At 39.5% G+C, this 17,751-nt stretch overlaps 1 protein-coding gene across 1 annotated transcript; it reads left to right on the forward strand.

Moving 5' to 3' along the window:
* The first annotated feature begins 209 nt into the window (after positions 1–209).
* LOC117507389 (opioid growth factor receptor-like) lies at positions 210–16,577 on the forward strand. The gene is made up of 8 exons (XM_034167239.1): positions 210–654; positions 9,486–9,551; positions 9,643–9,672; positions 14,815–14,866; positions 14,993–15,071; positions 15,161–15,227; positions 15,316–15,464; positions 15,564–16,577. Exons 1-8 carry the CDS (start codon positions 244–246, stop codon positions 15,865–15,867), a joined length of 1,158 nt encoding a protein of 385 aa, XP_034023130.1. The 5' UTR covers positions 210–243; the 3' UTR covers positions 15,868–16,577.
* Positions 16,578–17,751: the final 1,174 nt, after the last annotated feature.

The raw sequence follows: 17,751 nt of genomic DNA on the forward strand, positions 1-17,751 counted from the left end.
CTCATAAAGAGACAATTTCTTTATTATTAAATCTTCAAATTCAATTTCTTATTCAAAAGCGCATATACATGCAAGAAGAATCCCCTTCATAAATGAGTTATTCAAGATTTAAATGCGCTTGAAAAGTTTTCCTAAAGCTGGTAGCATTTTCCCGTAAACAGCACAAAACGAAAGTGAAATATCGGCAGACAGTTCGGTTCAATGCTGCGCTTCGTCCGCACTAAACTGCAGCTCTCCGGCAGGATGACCTGCGCGTGTTTCACCAGAGTGACGAGAGGTTTAGAGCGATTATGTCACGGCACCGTTTTTCTGTTATTTCACCCCAGAAGAATCTGGGCCGTCTTCACAGTAGGTGCGTTATTGGCGTTAGTGTACCGCCGGAGAAGTGACGGTGAAAGTTCTGACAAAGGAGGACCTTCAGCCTTGGCAGGGGACGAAGAGGCTCCGACAGCGTCCCGGAAAGGTAACAGGGTCTGGGCATCGAACCAGCAACCCGTTACAGGTTCACGGTGGGACGTGGAGGAAGACCTCGACAGAGGAGAAACTCGAGAAACCACCGAAGACTTTTACTGCGAGTATGATTCAACCTGGGACAGCGACCACGAAGACCACGAGATCGAACCCCGCCGGAGTGTCCGGACACGAGGGTCGAACGTGAGTGAACCACATTCACACACATGCCAAAAACCCCCCCCCCCAAAAAAACCCACACACACACCTGCTCATGATCCACAGGAAATAGTCCCGTGTGTTTCTGGCAAACACTGAACACTTATTGTTTGTGATGTGACCCTGCAGTTTTTCCTTTGCTTGATCTTGAACATTGTTTTATGATGTCACAAAGACTTGTGGAAACACCAGATCATAGCCTGCTGAAGGTCAGCAGGTCCATTTTAAAGCCAGACCGATATGGTTTTTTGGTGTGTCGATAATGTTATTGGGGAGTAAAAAAAAATATGATACCCTCCCATTATATCTGCGGAGATATATATATATATATATATATATATATATTATTTCTACCCGGTTCTTTCATGTAATTTACTGCCCCTTACCAACCAAACCATGGTATTCCTCATTTTTAGTTTATTAAAGGTCATGATTAGAACCAGGCCTGTGTCACTCACAGATCGTGTCCTTCTTGTGAAGGCACAGGAAGTAGCTCGTACAACACTTTTATACAGTGTGGGTGTTAACAATGGGCGTGGTTTAGTCACATTTCTAATGTTACTGGCTGTCACCAACAGGGGGAGGTCTCCCTATGTCTGAAACTTGGACATATGATGAAAGTGAAACTTAACTTTCGGCACACATTCGGCAGTGGGATACTGTGGAGACTTTTAAGTCGCGTTTAAAGACTCATTTGTTTTCCCTGTTTTATCATTAGTGTTATGATGTTTTTATTCTTGTATTCTTTTATGGTTGTCTTTCTTTTATGGTCGTCTTTTTATTGTGTTTTAAATGTTTAATTGGGTTTTTTATGTTGTGTGAAGCGCCTTGAGACGATTTCATCATGAATTGGCACTATATAAATTAATAAATTTGATTTTATTTGATTTAACTTATATTTCTCAGAACTTCTAAACAAATAACACAGTATGTATGTATGTGTGTGTATATATATATATATATATATATATATATATATATATATATATATATATATATATATATATATATATATATATATATATATATATATATATATATATATATATAAATGGCAGTAACTCCTAGCATTTCTTTACCAAACATTTATGATCATGAAATGTAATAGTGGCGTCATGTTTTAAAATTTAAACATGGGCTTTATTGTAAATGACTTTAAAGAAAATCCAAATACAACAAAATATTTAGAATTAAGAATATTCATTTAATAATAAATGCAAAGAGAAACGTGCACTAAAGCTTGTCTGTAACATGTTGTGGTTGAAAACCTCCAGTTACGATGAACAATGAAAGCCACCTCACAATCTTTTAAACAAGGCTCACGCAGAACCACAATTCCTAATGCTGCCTGATGAACAAGGGTCTGTTATAATGCAGGAAGGACTTTCTTCAAAACAGTGTTTTTAGATTTACATGTTTAATTCTTGCTATATTTTTAAAAAATAAGCATCCCAAACGTCCAGAAAGTATTCATAGCGCTTCACCTTTTCTACATTTTTTTATGTTACAGCCTTATTCCAAAATGGATGAAATTCTACACAGAATACCCCATGTCAATGATATGAAAAATGTTTTTTAGATTTTTGCATATATATATATATATATATATATATATATATATACACGTATATATGTATATATAAACATTAAGAAATCTACACCCTTTGCCATGTAGCTCAAAATTGAGATCAGGTGCATCCTGTTTCCACTGATCATCCTTGAGATGTTTCTTCAGCTTAATTGGAGTCTAACTGGGGTAAATTCAGTTAATTGGACATGATTAACCCCAGTGTTGTGCATGAACGAGTTCAAAAGAACGCTTTCATTGAACATGTTCTTTTTTCTGTGAGCTTTGAACTGAATGCAACACATTTGTAAATAAAGAACTTGAACGTGAATTAGTCCCGACTGTATGAAATGAACAACGAACGTCAATGTTGAGGTCCAAATAAATGTTACGGAATTTGTTTTCTCCTGTTGAGACAAGTGACATGACCTGCTCTCACACTTTAGAAACAGCTTGTCGCTGTCACTCACTGCCCACAGGCGTGTCTCCTGCCTGGTTCACACGGCAAGATAATTAGGCCGATATTGGACCCGATCTTCCCCTTCCGACAATATTAAGGTTCACCGACTATCGTGATGACGCTAAAGATAATCTTATCAGATATTCCTGCCATGTGTGGTGTGTTAAGAGCGCTCTGATCTGCTCAGAAGGACGTCAGGGGCGCTCCGATTGCAAATCGGGGATATTCAACATGTTGGATTGTCTTGGCCCGATATTGCAGCCTGTGTGGTGTCCTCCGAGCACAAATGAGCATGCAGCCTGCCGAATGTGCCGTGCAGCCAATCAGAAAGTGAGGTGACGGCTGTGAGAGTGGAATCTAAAATCAAAACGGCTGGTATGGCTTACCACAAAGTCCCGTGGTCGCGCTGTCTCTCCACTCCTTTGAAGCCTTTGTTTTTCTTTTTGTATCATTTTTTTCTCTCTGTTTTAAATAGTCCACAAACTATCACCGTCTGTTTACTCTGAAGTCATGTTTAATCTTGAGAGATTTTGCGAGATTTCCTCTCTGACCTGAGAATGTTAGTGTGTGAAATCTGTTCGTGTGTGGTGTGTTGATTTCACTGTGTGGCTGAACACCACACACTGTACGACCAAGCTGTAAGACCTATGATGTTTTTTATCTCCACATGTGTGGTCTCTCAGGTTTTGGAAACCTACAGATAATTTTAAAATCTTGCCGTGTGAACCAGGCTTAAACTACACAGCTTCACACTACATTACCCATGTTGCATTGCACACACAAGCCATAACAACGAGCATAGCAACAAAGGAGCAGCACAGGCAGAAGTCTACTGTGAAAATGGCAAGTGGAAGTGAAAGGAGAGACGTTACAGATACAGAGAACACAGACAATAATGGCTGTTCTTAGGATTATTTGCGGCTATTTTACTCATTGCCTTTCAACGACTCTGACGGTAAAAACCTAACCTGTCTGGGCAAGTTATGTCCACCTGCGCTGAAAAACAAGTTCAAACTTCAACGACAGCAATTTCAAATTTGAAAAGACTTGTTCAGTTGAAGCATCTGTCGAGTATGAAAGTATATATGCAAGTCCTCGAGGGTCAAAAGGGAAAGGGCAAGAAGACCCCCTGCCAAAATCCCCAAACATCTCAAGTCACACAGCCTGCAGCCTTCAGCGGTATGATCTCCCAGCAACAGGTAGACAGATTGATAACAGACTACACTGTTGGAGATTTACAGCCTCTGAGTAAGGTTGAAAAATCCTCCTTCATAAAACTAGTGACTGGTTTGCAACCAGGCAGACATACAGTAGTGTTCAGAATAATAGTAGTGCTATGTGACGAAAAAGATTAATCCAGGTTTTGAGTATATTTCTTATTGTTACATGGGAAACAAGGTACCAGTAGATTCAGTAGATTCTCACAAATCCAATGATGAAGCCAGCACCTGTTGAACATGCTTTTCTCTTTGAAAGCCTGAGAAAAATGGGATGTTCAAGACATTGTTCAGAAGAACAGCGTACTTTGATTAAAAAGTTGATTGAGAGGAAAAACTTATTCACAGGTGCAAAAAATTATACGCTGTTCATCTACAATGATCTCCAATGCTTTAAAATGGACAACAAAAAAAAAGAGACGTGTGGAAGAAAGCGGAAAACAACCATCAAAATGGATAGAAGAATAACCAGAATGACAAAGGCTCACCCATTGATCAGCTCCAGGATGATCAAAGTCAGTCTGGAGTTACCTGTAAGTGCTGTGACAGTTAGAAGACACCTGTGTGAAGCTAATTTATTTGCAAGAATCCCCCTCAAAGTCCCTCTGTTAAATAAAAGACATGTGCAGAAGAGGTTACAATTTGCCAAAGAACACATCAACTGGCCTAAAGAGAAATGGAGGAATATTTCGTGGACTAATGAGAGTAAAATTGTTCTTTTTGGGTCCAAGGGCCACAGACAGTTCTCTGTTCTGTCACGACGTCCTGGGTCAACAGAGGCTTAAATTTGGAAGCTTTCAGCTCGAATCAGGCAGACAGCGGCGGCTCAGGGTGCATCGCGACGTCCCGCTCCATGGGCAGTCCTTAAAGCGACAGCAACAGTCCATAATCTCTCATCAGCCGTTAAAAATTTCACAGAAAACCAGCTGAATTTCTCGAATGGTGTCCACTTCGATGTGCCTCACAGTTTTTGAAAAAATTTTGATCAAGCAAAGTGTCAGTCTCCCAGGAAGTTCTCAGACAAAGAGATTCCGACGGGAGGGGTGGACCACTCCTCACTCAAAGCCAGCCCACAGGCGAATGACGTAACCGACAGGCGTGAAAAAACTCTCGCATGCCCACGAGGGTTCAAGCTTGTCTGATGTAATCGCACGTGATTCAAATCCATATAGTTTTTGAAAAAATAAAAAGGTCCGATACTTTTCTAACAGACCTCGTATACTCAAAACCTGGATTAATCTTTTTAGTCACATAGCACTACTATTATTCTGAACACTACTGTAGGTGCAGGCACTGCTGAATAAAGAATTAATTGACAATTATCAATAATCTAAAATGATATATCACAAATGATATATATATCACTCAGGAGATCAGCAGCCCTTGCATGTCGTCGTGTCAGAGGATCTCACACACACACATGATGTCCTGGCAAAAGTGCTGGCAGATGTGTACAAGGAATTTAAAATTCAAAACAAAATTGTGTGCACAGTGACTGACAATGCTTCAAATTTTGTAAAAGCATTTGACTGGTTTGGAGAGTGTCGCTATTAATCCAGCAGCTGATGAAACAACTGAAAACAATCACTCAGAATCTACCCCAGCTACTGAGAGCTCGGATGAAGACGATGATGGGCTTGAGCCTGCACCTCTCTGAGCGTTAGAGGATCCTTGCCTACCCCCTCACAGACGGTGCATAGCCCACACATTAAATCTTGTTGCCAAAGATACGGAGAAGGTAACTGATAGACAGTACAAAACATTAGCGAGGCCTGTGTCTTCAAAGGCGTCGGCTCGGTGGAACAGAGTAAAACGGAGTTCAAAAGCCTCCGATTTTGTTGAGGAAAAGCTTAAGATTGGCGTTGTCACTCCAAATGACACACGTTGCAACTCCATGTTCCTGTCAGTGCAGCTACTGGCTCACATAGCCACCTTGACTCCCCAGGCCAGCAATCTGTCAGTGCCAGGGGATCCTACTCCTGAATATGACAGACTCCTTCTGCACACGTCTATGATTAAGTTGGCCTTTGTCATTTCACTCCAGAAGAAATCGACTTCATCCACAAGTTTGTGAGTGTGATGGGCCCCTTAACGTATGCACATTCCTACCATTGTGCAACTGAAAAACCATTTGAATGATCTGTTGGATGAAAGTTTGAAGCCTACGGCTACACAAGGTCTGACTGCATGCCGTGCCCTCATCCAAAACATGATGCAGTCACTCTCAAAAAGGCTGGAAGGCATGCTTGATTAAAAAAGAGCACATACTGGCAGCTATACTACCACCAGTGTTCAAGCTGGACTGGGTGGAGGATGACATTAAGCGATTGCAATACCGATTGATGTTGAAGCAAGAGTTGCAATCTGTCAGTGTGACTGAGTCTGATAAAGCCCAGATCTCTGATGACCTTGAGAGGAAAAGCAGTGCTTCATCCTTTTTCAAGTTCAGTCAAAGCTCATCAACTGTCACTAAGTCTGAGGTGGACATCTACCTGGACGCCCCAACCACTAATGAGTTTACTGAGTACACAGCCATCCCATCAAGTGCTCCAGTGGAGAGGCTCTTCAGCACTGGTGGCCAGATAGTTAGGCCCAGGAGAAACAGATTTGGAGATGCAAACTTTGAAAAGCAATTGCAATTGAATGCCAACAAGAAACAGTAGTTTGGACTAAAACGGTACGTTTAGTCTGTGGACTGCTTACTGCAATGTTGGGTATCCTTATGTGTGTGTTTTTTAAATAGTGCAGTGAGACAGTGCATGATTAAAAAAATAAGACCATTAAGATATTTTCTGTTCAAATGCATGTAAGACACTGATTTGTTAAGCAATCTAAACACAATTGCAACACTTGTCCTTGCTACCCAACTGTTAATTCCGTGTTACATTAATGGAACATAGCAAAATAAGAATACTTTTTTCCATTTTTGTGTATTCACAGTTTTTGAGTATTTACCTTCCCAATACAGAGGCACTCCTAGTTTACAGGGGTGCATTAGTTGATAGAAAGTAAAAGTTTGTTTAAATGCAGTACGACACCATAGCCTTTTTGTATAAGCAGTACTTCAGCACTTTAATCTGAAATGTTAGTACCTCAAGCTGTTTGACAAAGATGCCTGTCTGTCACACTAAAATTTTTTTTTTTTGATACATTTCTTTTCCGGTCCTTTTCGAGAGGAACATTATTTGGGCAACAGATAAATAAACCAAAAACAATTTTTTTTTTTTTTTTATTCGTCCTTTGTGCATACTATGTATGCAAAAACTTCCATTTTGTGTGATAGAATTTAAAATCTACAGTGAACAGTTTTAGGCTAGAAGGTAGGCATAGTGATTGAAGTCATAGTATGAAAAATAAGTTCAGTCTTTCATTTTCATTTCTCACCTAAAAAAAAATGAACTGAACTTTGAACTAGTTCAAAATTGAAATGGTGAACTGTGAATGTGAACAGTTCACTTTGTACATGTGTGAACTGAACTTTGAACTAGTTCATGAAAAGTGTGAACTTGTACAACGCTGATTACCCCCCCCACACACACACAATTTTTTTTTTTTTTTTTTGGTACGTTGCATGTAGTAAAATTGTGAATTCCTGAGAGAACGGAGTAAAATGAAAATGAAATAGTCCTACCTCATTGCTGCTGCATTACCTTGTTTTTCAGATTCTTCCCTGTCACACAGACACCTGCCGTTTACCTTTAGTGGAACTATTTTAGCAGCTCCTCTTCAATGTCCTCATACTTTTCTCCCCCAACCAGCCAGCCGCTTTGCTGTTTTGGCCAGGGTTGCAAGTTTATCCTTATTCCTACACCACTCCTGGACGCATTTCCTATCGACTCTGAAAATCCGAGCAGCATGGTGCTTCCCCTTCTCTTCCACTTCTTTCGTGACTTTTAGCTTGAACGCTGCAGAGTAGCAACGTTTGCACGGAGTCATTTTATGTAACTGTGTAGCAGCTACTGCATGCAGAAAAAACATTTGTTTCAGATCTGTGCTGCTTCTCTTGCATGCAGTACACCTGTTCATCCGTACCATAAGGCTGTACTGTGTATAGCATGCATGTGCATGCAAACGATAATCAGTAAACGCCCCTCCTTTTTGAAAATTGCATGCACCTGGGGCATTTAATACAGTAAATATGGTAGGTGCGCCATGTTTGTGGCATCATATTCAAGAAGCCCTGAGGCTGAAATTGCTGTCAAAGGGGCATTTAAAAAGCAGAGCAAAACGTGTGAATACTTAGGTACATAATGGTTTAGTTTTTATTTTTAATAAATTTGTAAAAAAAAACAAAAAAAAAAACTTTTTCATGTTGTCATTATGGGGTGTTGTGAGTAGAATTTTTGAGGGGAAAAAATGAATTTACTCCATTTAGGAATAAGGCTGTAACATAGCAAAATGTGGAAAAAGTAAAGCATTGTGAATACTTTCTGGAGTCACTGTACACAGCTGTCTGGAAGTGTATTCTACGATCTTACTCCATGAGCCAGTTGACAGTTTTGACCTAATCAGTACCACATACGGTTCAAACTATACAAATTAATGGTTGAGTTAATAGGGTTTTTAAAAGAAATAGTACCATCAAGACAATCAAAACTATTTCCATTTATTAATCCTATTACTTCATCAATCATTTTCATGACTTTTTTCCGAAATCAGAGTAACTTTAACTTTTGACCCAGCACAAACTGAAATTGATCTTTGTCACCATTTTGTTGTTGTTGTTGTTGTTGTTTTTACCCCATAACTCCATAACATTCAGTCACAGATAGTTGAAACTATACCTTTTTGGAATTTTTATGATCAGACAACAAATGATATACTTTGGAATATGAATGGAGCATTTTTCAATTTTGACCCCTGTGCAATTCTACATGGTTATCACTATGACCCTGGGAACGCCATAATACATTTTTGTGTGGGCCATGGTACACTGATGGTTGATTGTAAGCATTATTTAGTACCCATAACTGATACGGAAAACCTGCTTAGCCCATCTTGGATTCTTTTGTTTGAGCAACAATGCAATGTACATCACGCTGCCATCATTCTGACTGGCAGACACCGTGTCACATCTCTTAGCATTTGCTTAAAACAGACTTTTTGTCTATTTTGGCCCCATATAACTGTTGACATCATGACACTTGTCTTTTGTTGCTGTAAAACAATTGATTGCAAATGAATGGCAGCTGGTGGCTCAAATACGGGACAGTCTGTAATCACAGAAAGGATTGCAATAGATGATGTCTCTGGTGGACAATTTTTGTCAAGTATCTGGTCTTTGTTAGCACTTTTGAAAAAGGTCAAAACAGAGTTTAAAAAAGCAAAAATAGTAACTCTCTCCACAGCGGACTAATCAGGGTGAGACTGTTGCAGCTTTTGTAGAGAATTCTATTGTGTGTATGCCTTCCCTTTCCAAAAACAATGACAGCTTTTTCACTTCACCAGTCCTACCAGGCTGTTTGAGGAGGTGGCTCTTCTAGGGTACTCTTCTTGTTTGCACACTGAGTAGTAATATTGTTCTGTTGACCACTGTTAGTAACATATGTCACATTTACCTGATTTCTCACAGTCACTGAGATTTCATCGATTCAGATCTGCAGCGAAAGACATGCAGGCATACAGAAGGGACTACCCTGTAAGTTATTTTCATAAAGTATCCTCAAGACTCTGCTCATATTCACTGTTTAAAGATGCACCTGTAACTTGGTCCTATTTCCTTACGGCAGCATCAACGGAGCTGGAACCAGCACAGACCAGTAAGTAACCATCCAGCAAAATGCATGCTGACTGTTTGCATGGAGTGTGACTGTATGACTGAAGATCGTGAAGCATAATCAGGTTATGACTAAGAACAAGGGTTTCAACTACTGTTCAGAGGCCCAGGTCTACCCCATATACTGGTGCAGTTTGTTCACTTCAAGAAGCTGTTCCCCTGATGGCCATGAGGGCGCACATTGCAAACCCCCCTCATACTCAGAGAACATAGACATCTTTGGCCTTCTCATTGTGATTACTCAAAACTAAACCATTGCAGACCCAAGATATTTTGAATACACGTTCATCTCATAACCTCTCATGTGAATTCAGAAGGCGGCAACCTTGACCTACATTTTCTGGCTCAAATCAGGGTGGATTCAAATGTCAGATGGGGTCGATTCCTTAGGGCCACATCACACATAGTACAAATGTGGTCAAATTGCGCATGAAGCAGTAATCGTATGCAATATGTGTAAAATCATAGGTGCCTCCAACACCCCCTACACCTGTTGCTACAACTATTTGTGCACACCAGTGGTTGAAAGACAGAGTGTACGCTGTGAGAGTCCATTGAACCCTCTCAAACAGTGAATTGAACCTCAACTCAGAAATCCAGAAACAACAGAAACAGCAGGTCGATCGCCCAATCTCTGTCTCACGCATGCGCTCTCCCTCACTCTCACTCTGTCTCTCTCTCTCTCTCTCCCTCTGATCAAACCTGTGACTTTAAAAATAAATAAATAAATAAATAATAATAATAGTAATGTTAAATGACTCTGTTTCTGAGCCGCAGCACACCATGCAGTAGAGAACAGAGCGCACTTCCACAGAGGCAGAAAATAGCACTGAACTGGTTTAATAGCGGCATGGTACACACGACTGTGTGCACATAGAAAAGCAAACACACGCAGCTGCAAGTATGAATTTAACAGGGAAAATGGCTGCTTACGCACGCATTTTTGGGCGTATTTAAATGAAACACAACACTGCAACACGCAGCTCTACGAATATGCCAAAGTGAAAGGGGCTTAAGTGCCCCATGAGTGTGGCTTTGCAAAAAAGCAACACACATGAAGTGCCAGAGTGTCAGCTCCCCCCACACACGTGCCGTGAATGTGAATCACGCGTGTTGCACTCCCCCCATGTGTAAACATGTGGCGTGCCGGGGGGGGCACACTTGCCTGTGCTGTTGATATATGGATGTACAGATGGTGTGTTGTGTGTGCTGGACTGACAGGGGGTGTGTCCGCTGACAGCTGCATGTGATCTCTGGTTCTGGATGTCACAGCTACAGAACACGTTCGATGTTTTGACGGACACTTGTGTGTGCTTGCACATTGACAGGCTACTCCAGGTGAAGCTGACCGTCAGCTCATAATACGCAGCGGGCAATCTGAATGTCACGTCACCCACGTGAGCTCTGTTTCACATTATGCACTGTCCATCCTGCGGCACGCTGTCCACAAAACGCGTTTCAAGCCGGGCATATGTGCAGAGCTGGCTGGACATGCGGCCAGCAGATGTGGACATGATAAGAGCACCCTGCTTCTCATTCGTTTCATGACTGTATGTCTGTGACCATGGGTCATCTACAGAGGAACAGACGCATCATACTTGTATTGCCCGCTTGATAAGAGGGATTCAATAAAATGCAGTGTTTTTATATGGTGTGTGGTTTTATTTTTTCTTAAATATGTCCATGTCCTTCTTGATATCAGGCATTTTCCTGCACCTTTTACAGGACAGCGATGGTTGCTCAGTGGTAAAGTTTCTGGCTGGCAATCAGAGCTTTTGGAAATTGCAGGCTTGAATCCCGTGGGTGGCATGTATTTTTTATTTTCACAGCAGCTGCACGATGTGGTTACACATGCATTGTGTTCCCACGTGCACAAAACCGTTGCAGTGGCATCGTTCATGCCTGCCCGTCGGCTCGATGTTTTCGTGGTTCGCTCATATGAGCTGTTCTGCCATGAGTCGCCCTGAGTTGAACTTATTCGTACTATGTGTGAAGGGACCCTTATTCTAACCTTTGATATCAGTTTGATGGGAGCTACTGGACCTTCAGGACATACCACTTATCACGTCCGCCAAGGACATAATAATCCTAAATGTTTTATTTTATTTCAGTAAAGAAACTAATTCACCATAACATTTCAAAACACATATTTAAAGAACTTTTATTATTATTATTTCTAATAATGGCTTCCTGTGTTGCTGGCAGTCTTTTAGGAAGTCATGATGGAGCATCTCTTAAAGTTGGATGATGTCACATTTCTTCAGTGGTGGGCACAGCTAACCAAAAAGTTAGCTTCAATAACTAGTAATCAGCTGACTGAAAAGTTATCTTTTTATAATGCTAAACTCTAAAAACGTATCAGAAGCTACAGATAATCAATAACTTTCAATTTTGCCTCCCTAGGCTCTCAGCTACTAAGAAGCTGATTTTGAGTTTAAAGACTACCAAAGCTTCTAACAGAATTAAAGGTGATCACAAACCCAAACAGCCAGTGCTTGTCTTTGTGCACTCTATCCCCTGCTGTAGGAAAGTGTCATTTACCTTGACAGGATACAGTGGTCCAGTGATGAGGCAGAGGTGTTGAAATGGAAAGTAGGTTTGAATTATGGTTTTGCTTTATAAATAAAATTATTCTGGATAGAATAACTACATTAATATAAACTCTTATGTACAAAGTGATATATAATACATATCTGTTAATTTTAAAATAATGCACTAATTCTGAAGATTTGAACATTAACACATCGAAGGGATTATGGGTAAACTAAGTCTCCGCTCATACTGATTGGTTGATTCATTCATTCTATGTAAAAACCAACACAAGTGAATCAATGTAATGTGTTGGTGTTTACAAATAAATGTGATTTTGTAAAATATGCCATTTTTCTCATTTGTATAAAATAAAGAAATTTTCAAGATCCCGCTAGACAGCGCCTAAGCGCACGCGTGATGACATCACAACTCTATGTGGTTAGGGAAACAAGGTTTCTTTCAATACCAAGAACTATCAAAAAACTTTCTCGTGTGTGGTTGCTGGAGTTGTGTGGCAATAAGAATTGCCGTTTGAATGCTTGAATAATGATGTCAGTCACACAAAGAAATCAAATAATAGTGAAAACATGTTCGGTGCGGTGTCATAACGCATCAATCAGTCGCTCCATGAGGCGTCATAACATCCGATCAGTTAGCAGCTTGATGAGGTGTTGTAACAGATCAATCAGCCGCTCCGTGAGGTGTCATAACATCCGATTGGTTAGCGGCTCAGTGCGGTGTTATAACAGATCAGTCGTTCCGTGAGGCGTCATAAAATCAAGCCGATATCGAACCCGATCTTCCCCTTCCGAAAATCTTAAGGATGCCCTGACAATCGTGATGATGCTAAATATAATCTTATCAGATATTCCTGCCGTGTGTGGTGTGTTAAGAAGGACGTGAGGAGCTAAATGTGACATGCAGCCAATCAGAAAGCGAGGTATTTGACCTGGGAATGTTTGTGTGTGAAATCTGTTTGTGTGTATTGTTTTTACCATGTGGCTGACACCACACGCTGTACAACTAAACCTGTCAGATCTATGTTTTTTAATCTCCACGTGTGTGGTCTGAGGTTTTGGAAACCTACAGATAATTTTAAAATCCTGCGGTTGACAACACTGTGATATAACTAGTCACCAGTAGATGGCAGTGTTCTATGCATTTTGGCGCCGGTTATATCACACGGCCTGAATCACAACAGACTTTTCGGCTTTTGGAGACGCAACCTGGGCTTCTTCTGGCATTTTTACATAAAACAAACACAATAACGTCTATAAACCCAGAGAATATATTCACAAGAGTTTTAGGCACAATATACAGATTTTAATGCTGTTGTCCCTGTGGAGCCTGATCAGAGCATCTAAATGCATTTCTTCTGTCATGAATACCCGTAATGCACCTGGACACAGCATGTCCACACTAAAACCTTCAAAATTAGTGCATTACTTTAAAACTAAAACATATATCTGATATTTTCACTTTAGAAAACTTCAGACGTGACGTTAATTTAAATAACTTGTCCGAAATTAGTTTGGTTAAAATTTTAACCATGAGTTAAAACTGTATGCCTCTGGATGACTTGGGTGCTATTGCCAGCATATTAGTATGGGGTCAAAAGAAATGAGGTTTTTTTTTTTCTATGACCAGAAGACAGAGTGGTTTCTTCTAGAACCAGCTCTTCTCTGTTCGTAGAGGATAGAACTGTGTATCTACTACAAAAAGCTACGTCTGCAAAAATGTTAGCAGTCTATAAATTATCAGACCAAATCTTATCAGAAGATAATTGGTCTGATGATGGTTTTCAAAGTTATCTGAAAAATTAAACCGATAATGAAAACATTATCTTTGATAATTAGTGGTTAGCGGAACTGTGCCCACCACTGCAGTTCTGTCTGACATCTCCAACTCCATCAGTTCCTTAGTTGTGATCCTGAAGTTCTGGTAGATGTTTAGAACAAGTATATGTTAATTTCTGGGTGAAAATTTGGTCCCACAATGCTTGCTTTTTTTTCTGAAGTAGATCATACTATTGTTCCTAGAACCATGAATCTTTTCGAGGTGGTTCCTAAGAACTTGCGGAAATCCACAATTGTGCTCCCCTGATTTTAAAATCGAAAAGGGATTGATTCTTTGGGTAGATCATAAAATACAATTAAAGTTTCCCCATTTAATCTGAATTAAGCCCTCATCATTCATCTTTTTTTAAAACTTTCACAGTAATCTTCCATGCTGCTTAAAGAGGCATTCATCTCGGTAAATACAAACTCCTGACCCACTGAAATCTAATTAAAAACTGAAATCTCTTAACTATTTAAAAATTGCTCTGCATGGAAATTATGTATACATTCTTATTGCTTTAACACTCATATTTAATCAAATGGAATATTGCAGAGGATGAAACTTGTTTTGAACCAAGCCGTTATGGCTGCAAAAATAAATGGATGTAATTCAGTGAAAACTCAGACTGGGCCTTATAAGGTTTTCTCAGGCTTTACGTGGTCCACGGGATGATTCTTTGACAGCCATATGACAGATATGTTCAGAATACTTGATGGTTATGTGAGGTGTGCTAATTATGCCAATGTTTGACCAGGATAAGCAGAATTTGGCTTTCTACCGTGGAGAAAGGGCCTCTTCACCTGACGGTAGGTCTACAGTTGCTGTTGTGATTTTTCTATATTTTTTTTAAAGTTGTTACTTATGCAAGTGTCTTATTAAATTTATGATTACCAATGTATATTTTATATTTTGTTTTTGCATTTTATTATCAGGCGTTTACATACAGGATTTCCACAATAAGTGGTTTAGAATGTACGACAAACTGGAGTATACACACACCTTTATTCAGTGGTACGTCATTTATTTACCAGTCACAGGTTTGATGGAAAATTCTGAACTTCTGCACATACAGTAGGAACTCACAATTATTCTTTTCAAAGGTTGTTCCCACTTCAAGAGCGAGGAATGAATCCTGAAGCCTTTGAGCTGACCAAAGAAGAAATCACTGTAACTTACTTTTTGCTACTAGAAGTTGTAATTTCGTACAAAAGTACACAACATGCAGGTTCTGACAGAACCTTTACTCTCCCTTCAGTATTTTCTTGAAGATTGTACAGCCAAGGACAATCTGGTGGCATCATACAAGCTCATGTTAAATTTCTACGGCATCATTTTGTTAAATGAAGAAACAGGTGAGGTGGGAAAAGCAGAGAACTGGCAAGAGAGATTTGACAACCTGGACAGGTAAGCTTCATCAGGTTTATTGAAACAAGTACTCCATATTGCTTAGTAACAATAAAACTTAAATACGTTTGTGGGTGTGTGTGTGTTGATCATTGACAGTCACACCCATAACAACCTGCGAATAACCCGTATTTTGAAGTGCCTTGGAACACTGGGATTTTGTCACTACCAAGCTCCCCTGGTCCAGTTCTTCCTGGAGGAAACGCTTCTCCATGGTGAACTTCCAAATGTCAAGTACAGCATGCTCAACTACTTCATTTTTACGGTCCGTAACAAGCAAAAACGCCAGAAACTTATCGAATTTGCCTATTTAAACTTTAGTCCTGAGGAGGAATTTGTGTGGTGCCCAAAGAAGATACAGATGAGATGGTTAGCAGAGAAAAGAAAAGCTAACAACAGGTAGAAAAGGTAACATCTGCTCTAAAGGTTCAAAAACATTGGTGGCCCTTTTTTCTGAGGCTTTTGAATTATGTGGAGATGTTGCATTTTAGTAGTGGTTTGGATATGGAAAGTGAATTCAAATCCTGCAGTATGTCATTGATCGGCAATAAATAATCCAGAGATCAATGACTTGAAAGGTGTTTTTTTTTTCTCAAACTGTGTATGACCTTGTGAACTAGAAAAAAATGTTCAAAAGCAAGAAAGTACTTTGAGCCAGACGCTTTAATTGGAGTAGGATAAGTGCTCCAACAGCGGGGTGACAATCTTCCAGTAGACTGTGTATCAGCCAAAAAGTAAAACGTGCACTTAATGATGCCAACCGTGCTGTTAGTTTTACTTTTACCATCAGCTGGTGGAGGTCTACAGAAATCAAAGAGCAACATAAAGTCACTGCCAAATTACTGCATAAGTGTTGATACAGGCCAAAGCAAAACAGGTGAAACGTACTCCATATACTCGTATACCACATTATCTTAAGCTGTAAACATTTAGGACAACGTATGCTTTTGCTTTAATAAATTTAAAGTGTCATCATCTTCTGAAGTAACAATACACTGTACAGTTAGTCTTGTATCACAGTTAACTTTGCTTTTCTTTGAATATATGGTGTTCTTTTTTATGTGAAATTTTCACAGGAATTGCCTCTAAACTACTGTAAGCTTGAGATATAAATAAATAAATGTTCTACCCACATCTGATTGTCAAACTTTTTTCTTCACACCTTGTTGCACCGACATCTCATTACACACTATGAAACAGTGACAACACTGTCTGGTACAGATGAACAAAACATCGACAGATGCATCACTGGAGGTGTAAAGAAAGTTGTAAGTGAAAAGCTATAGTAGTTTTGAGGAGACAATAACGTGTGTCTTGTGTGTCAGCAGAAAAGAAACTTGAGAACGAAGGATTTGTTGTAATCTGTTGATCTGACATCACTTTTAAAAAGCAATGTAAATATAATAATAGGAACCACACTGCTGACAGTGTATTGTTGTAGTGTATTAAAACCAGGGCCATTACTCAAGCAACATCAAACGCAATTAATAACAAACACACAAATGTAACCAAATGGGTTTAATTGGTTGAGCTGGAGCAAAACGTGGACATTTTGATAACCATTTGTAGGCTGTACAGTGACCACATGAAGTATTACCTCAAGTTTCACATTATCCATCTCAGATATATGGCTTATTTTCTCTACTTAGAAAAGTATGATTAAAAACATCACTATATACACAAGTACATTCATATTTACAAGTTGTAAGTGAATGCGTTAATCAGTTATGACTTAAAAATGGATTTTACAGAAGGGTACATGAAATAGGATTCGGTCATCATCTACTTAATAAATTTTGTGCACGCGCGCACACACACGCACAAAAACTTAAATGGCATTCAGTTTTATGGTTCCCCAATGTGAAATTGGAAAGTTGGAAGGGTAATTACAGAATTTGTCAATCAGTCCACCGCCAGTATTTTTTAAGATGTTTTGGGGTTTATATTTTCACTAGAGACAAAATCAATCATATTCCATCTAGTATTTATAACACCAAAAGCTTCAAGGACTTTAAAACATCTAAAACAGCTAAAAACATCAAAGTACTTATTGTCAATGTTGAAGCAAAATAAAAAAATGTCTATCTCGTAGCATGGAGAGGACCCCTTCAGAGGTATGTGTGCAGGTTTATATCCATAAATAAAAGCCTTTTAAATGGCTGATTATACAGGCAGAGACTTGCCTTAGTCTTCTGGTGTCACAATGCCACTCAACAGTACATACAAGTCAATTATTGATGAGGGGCTTGTTCCTGTTGCCAACATGTGGATGTTGTGAAAACCATCT

Source organism: Thalassophryne amazonica, chromosome 3 (assembly GCF_902500255.1).
Source record: "Thalassophryne amazonica chromosome 3, fThaAma1.1, whole genome shotgun sequence".
NCBI classification, from domain to species: Eukaryota; Metazoa; Chordata; class Actinopteri; order Batrachoidiformes; family Batrachoididae; genus Thalassophryne; species Thalassophryne amazonica.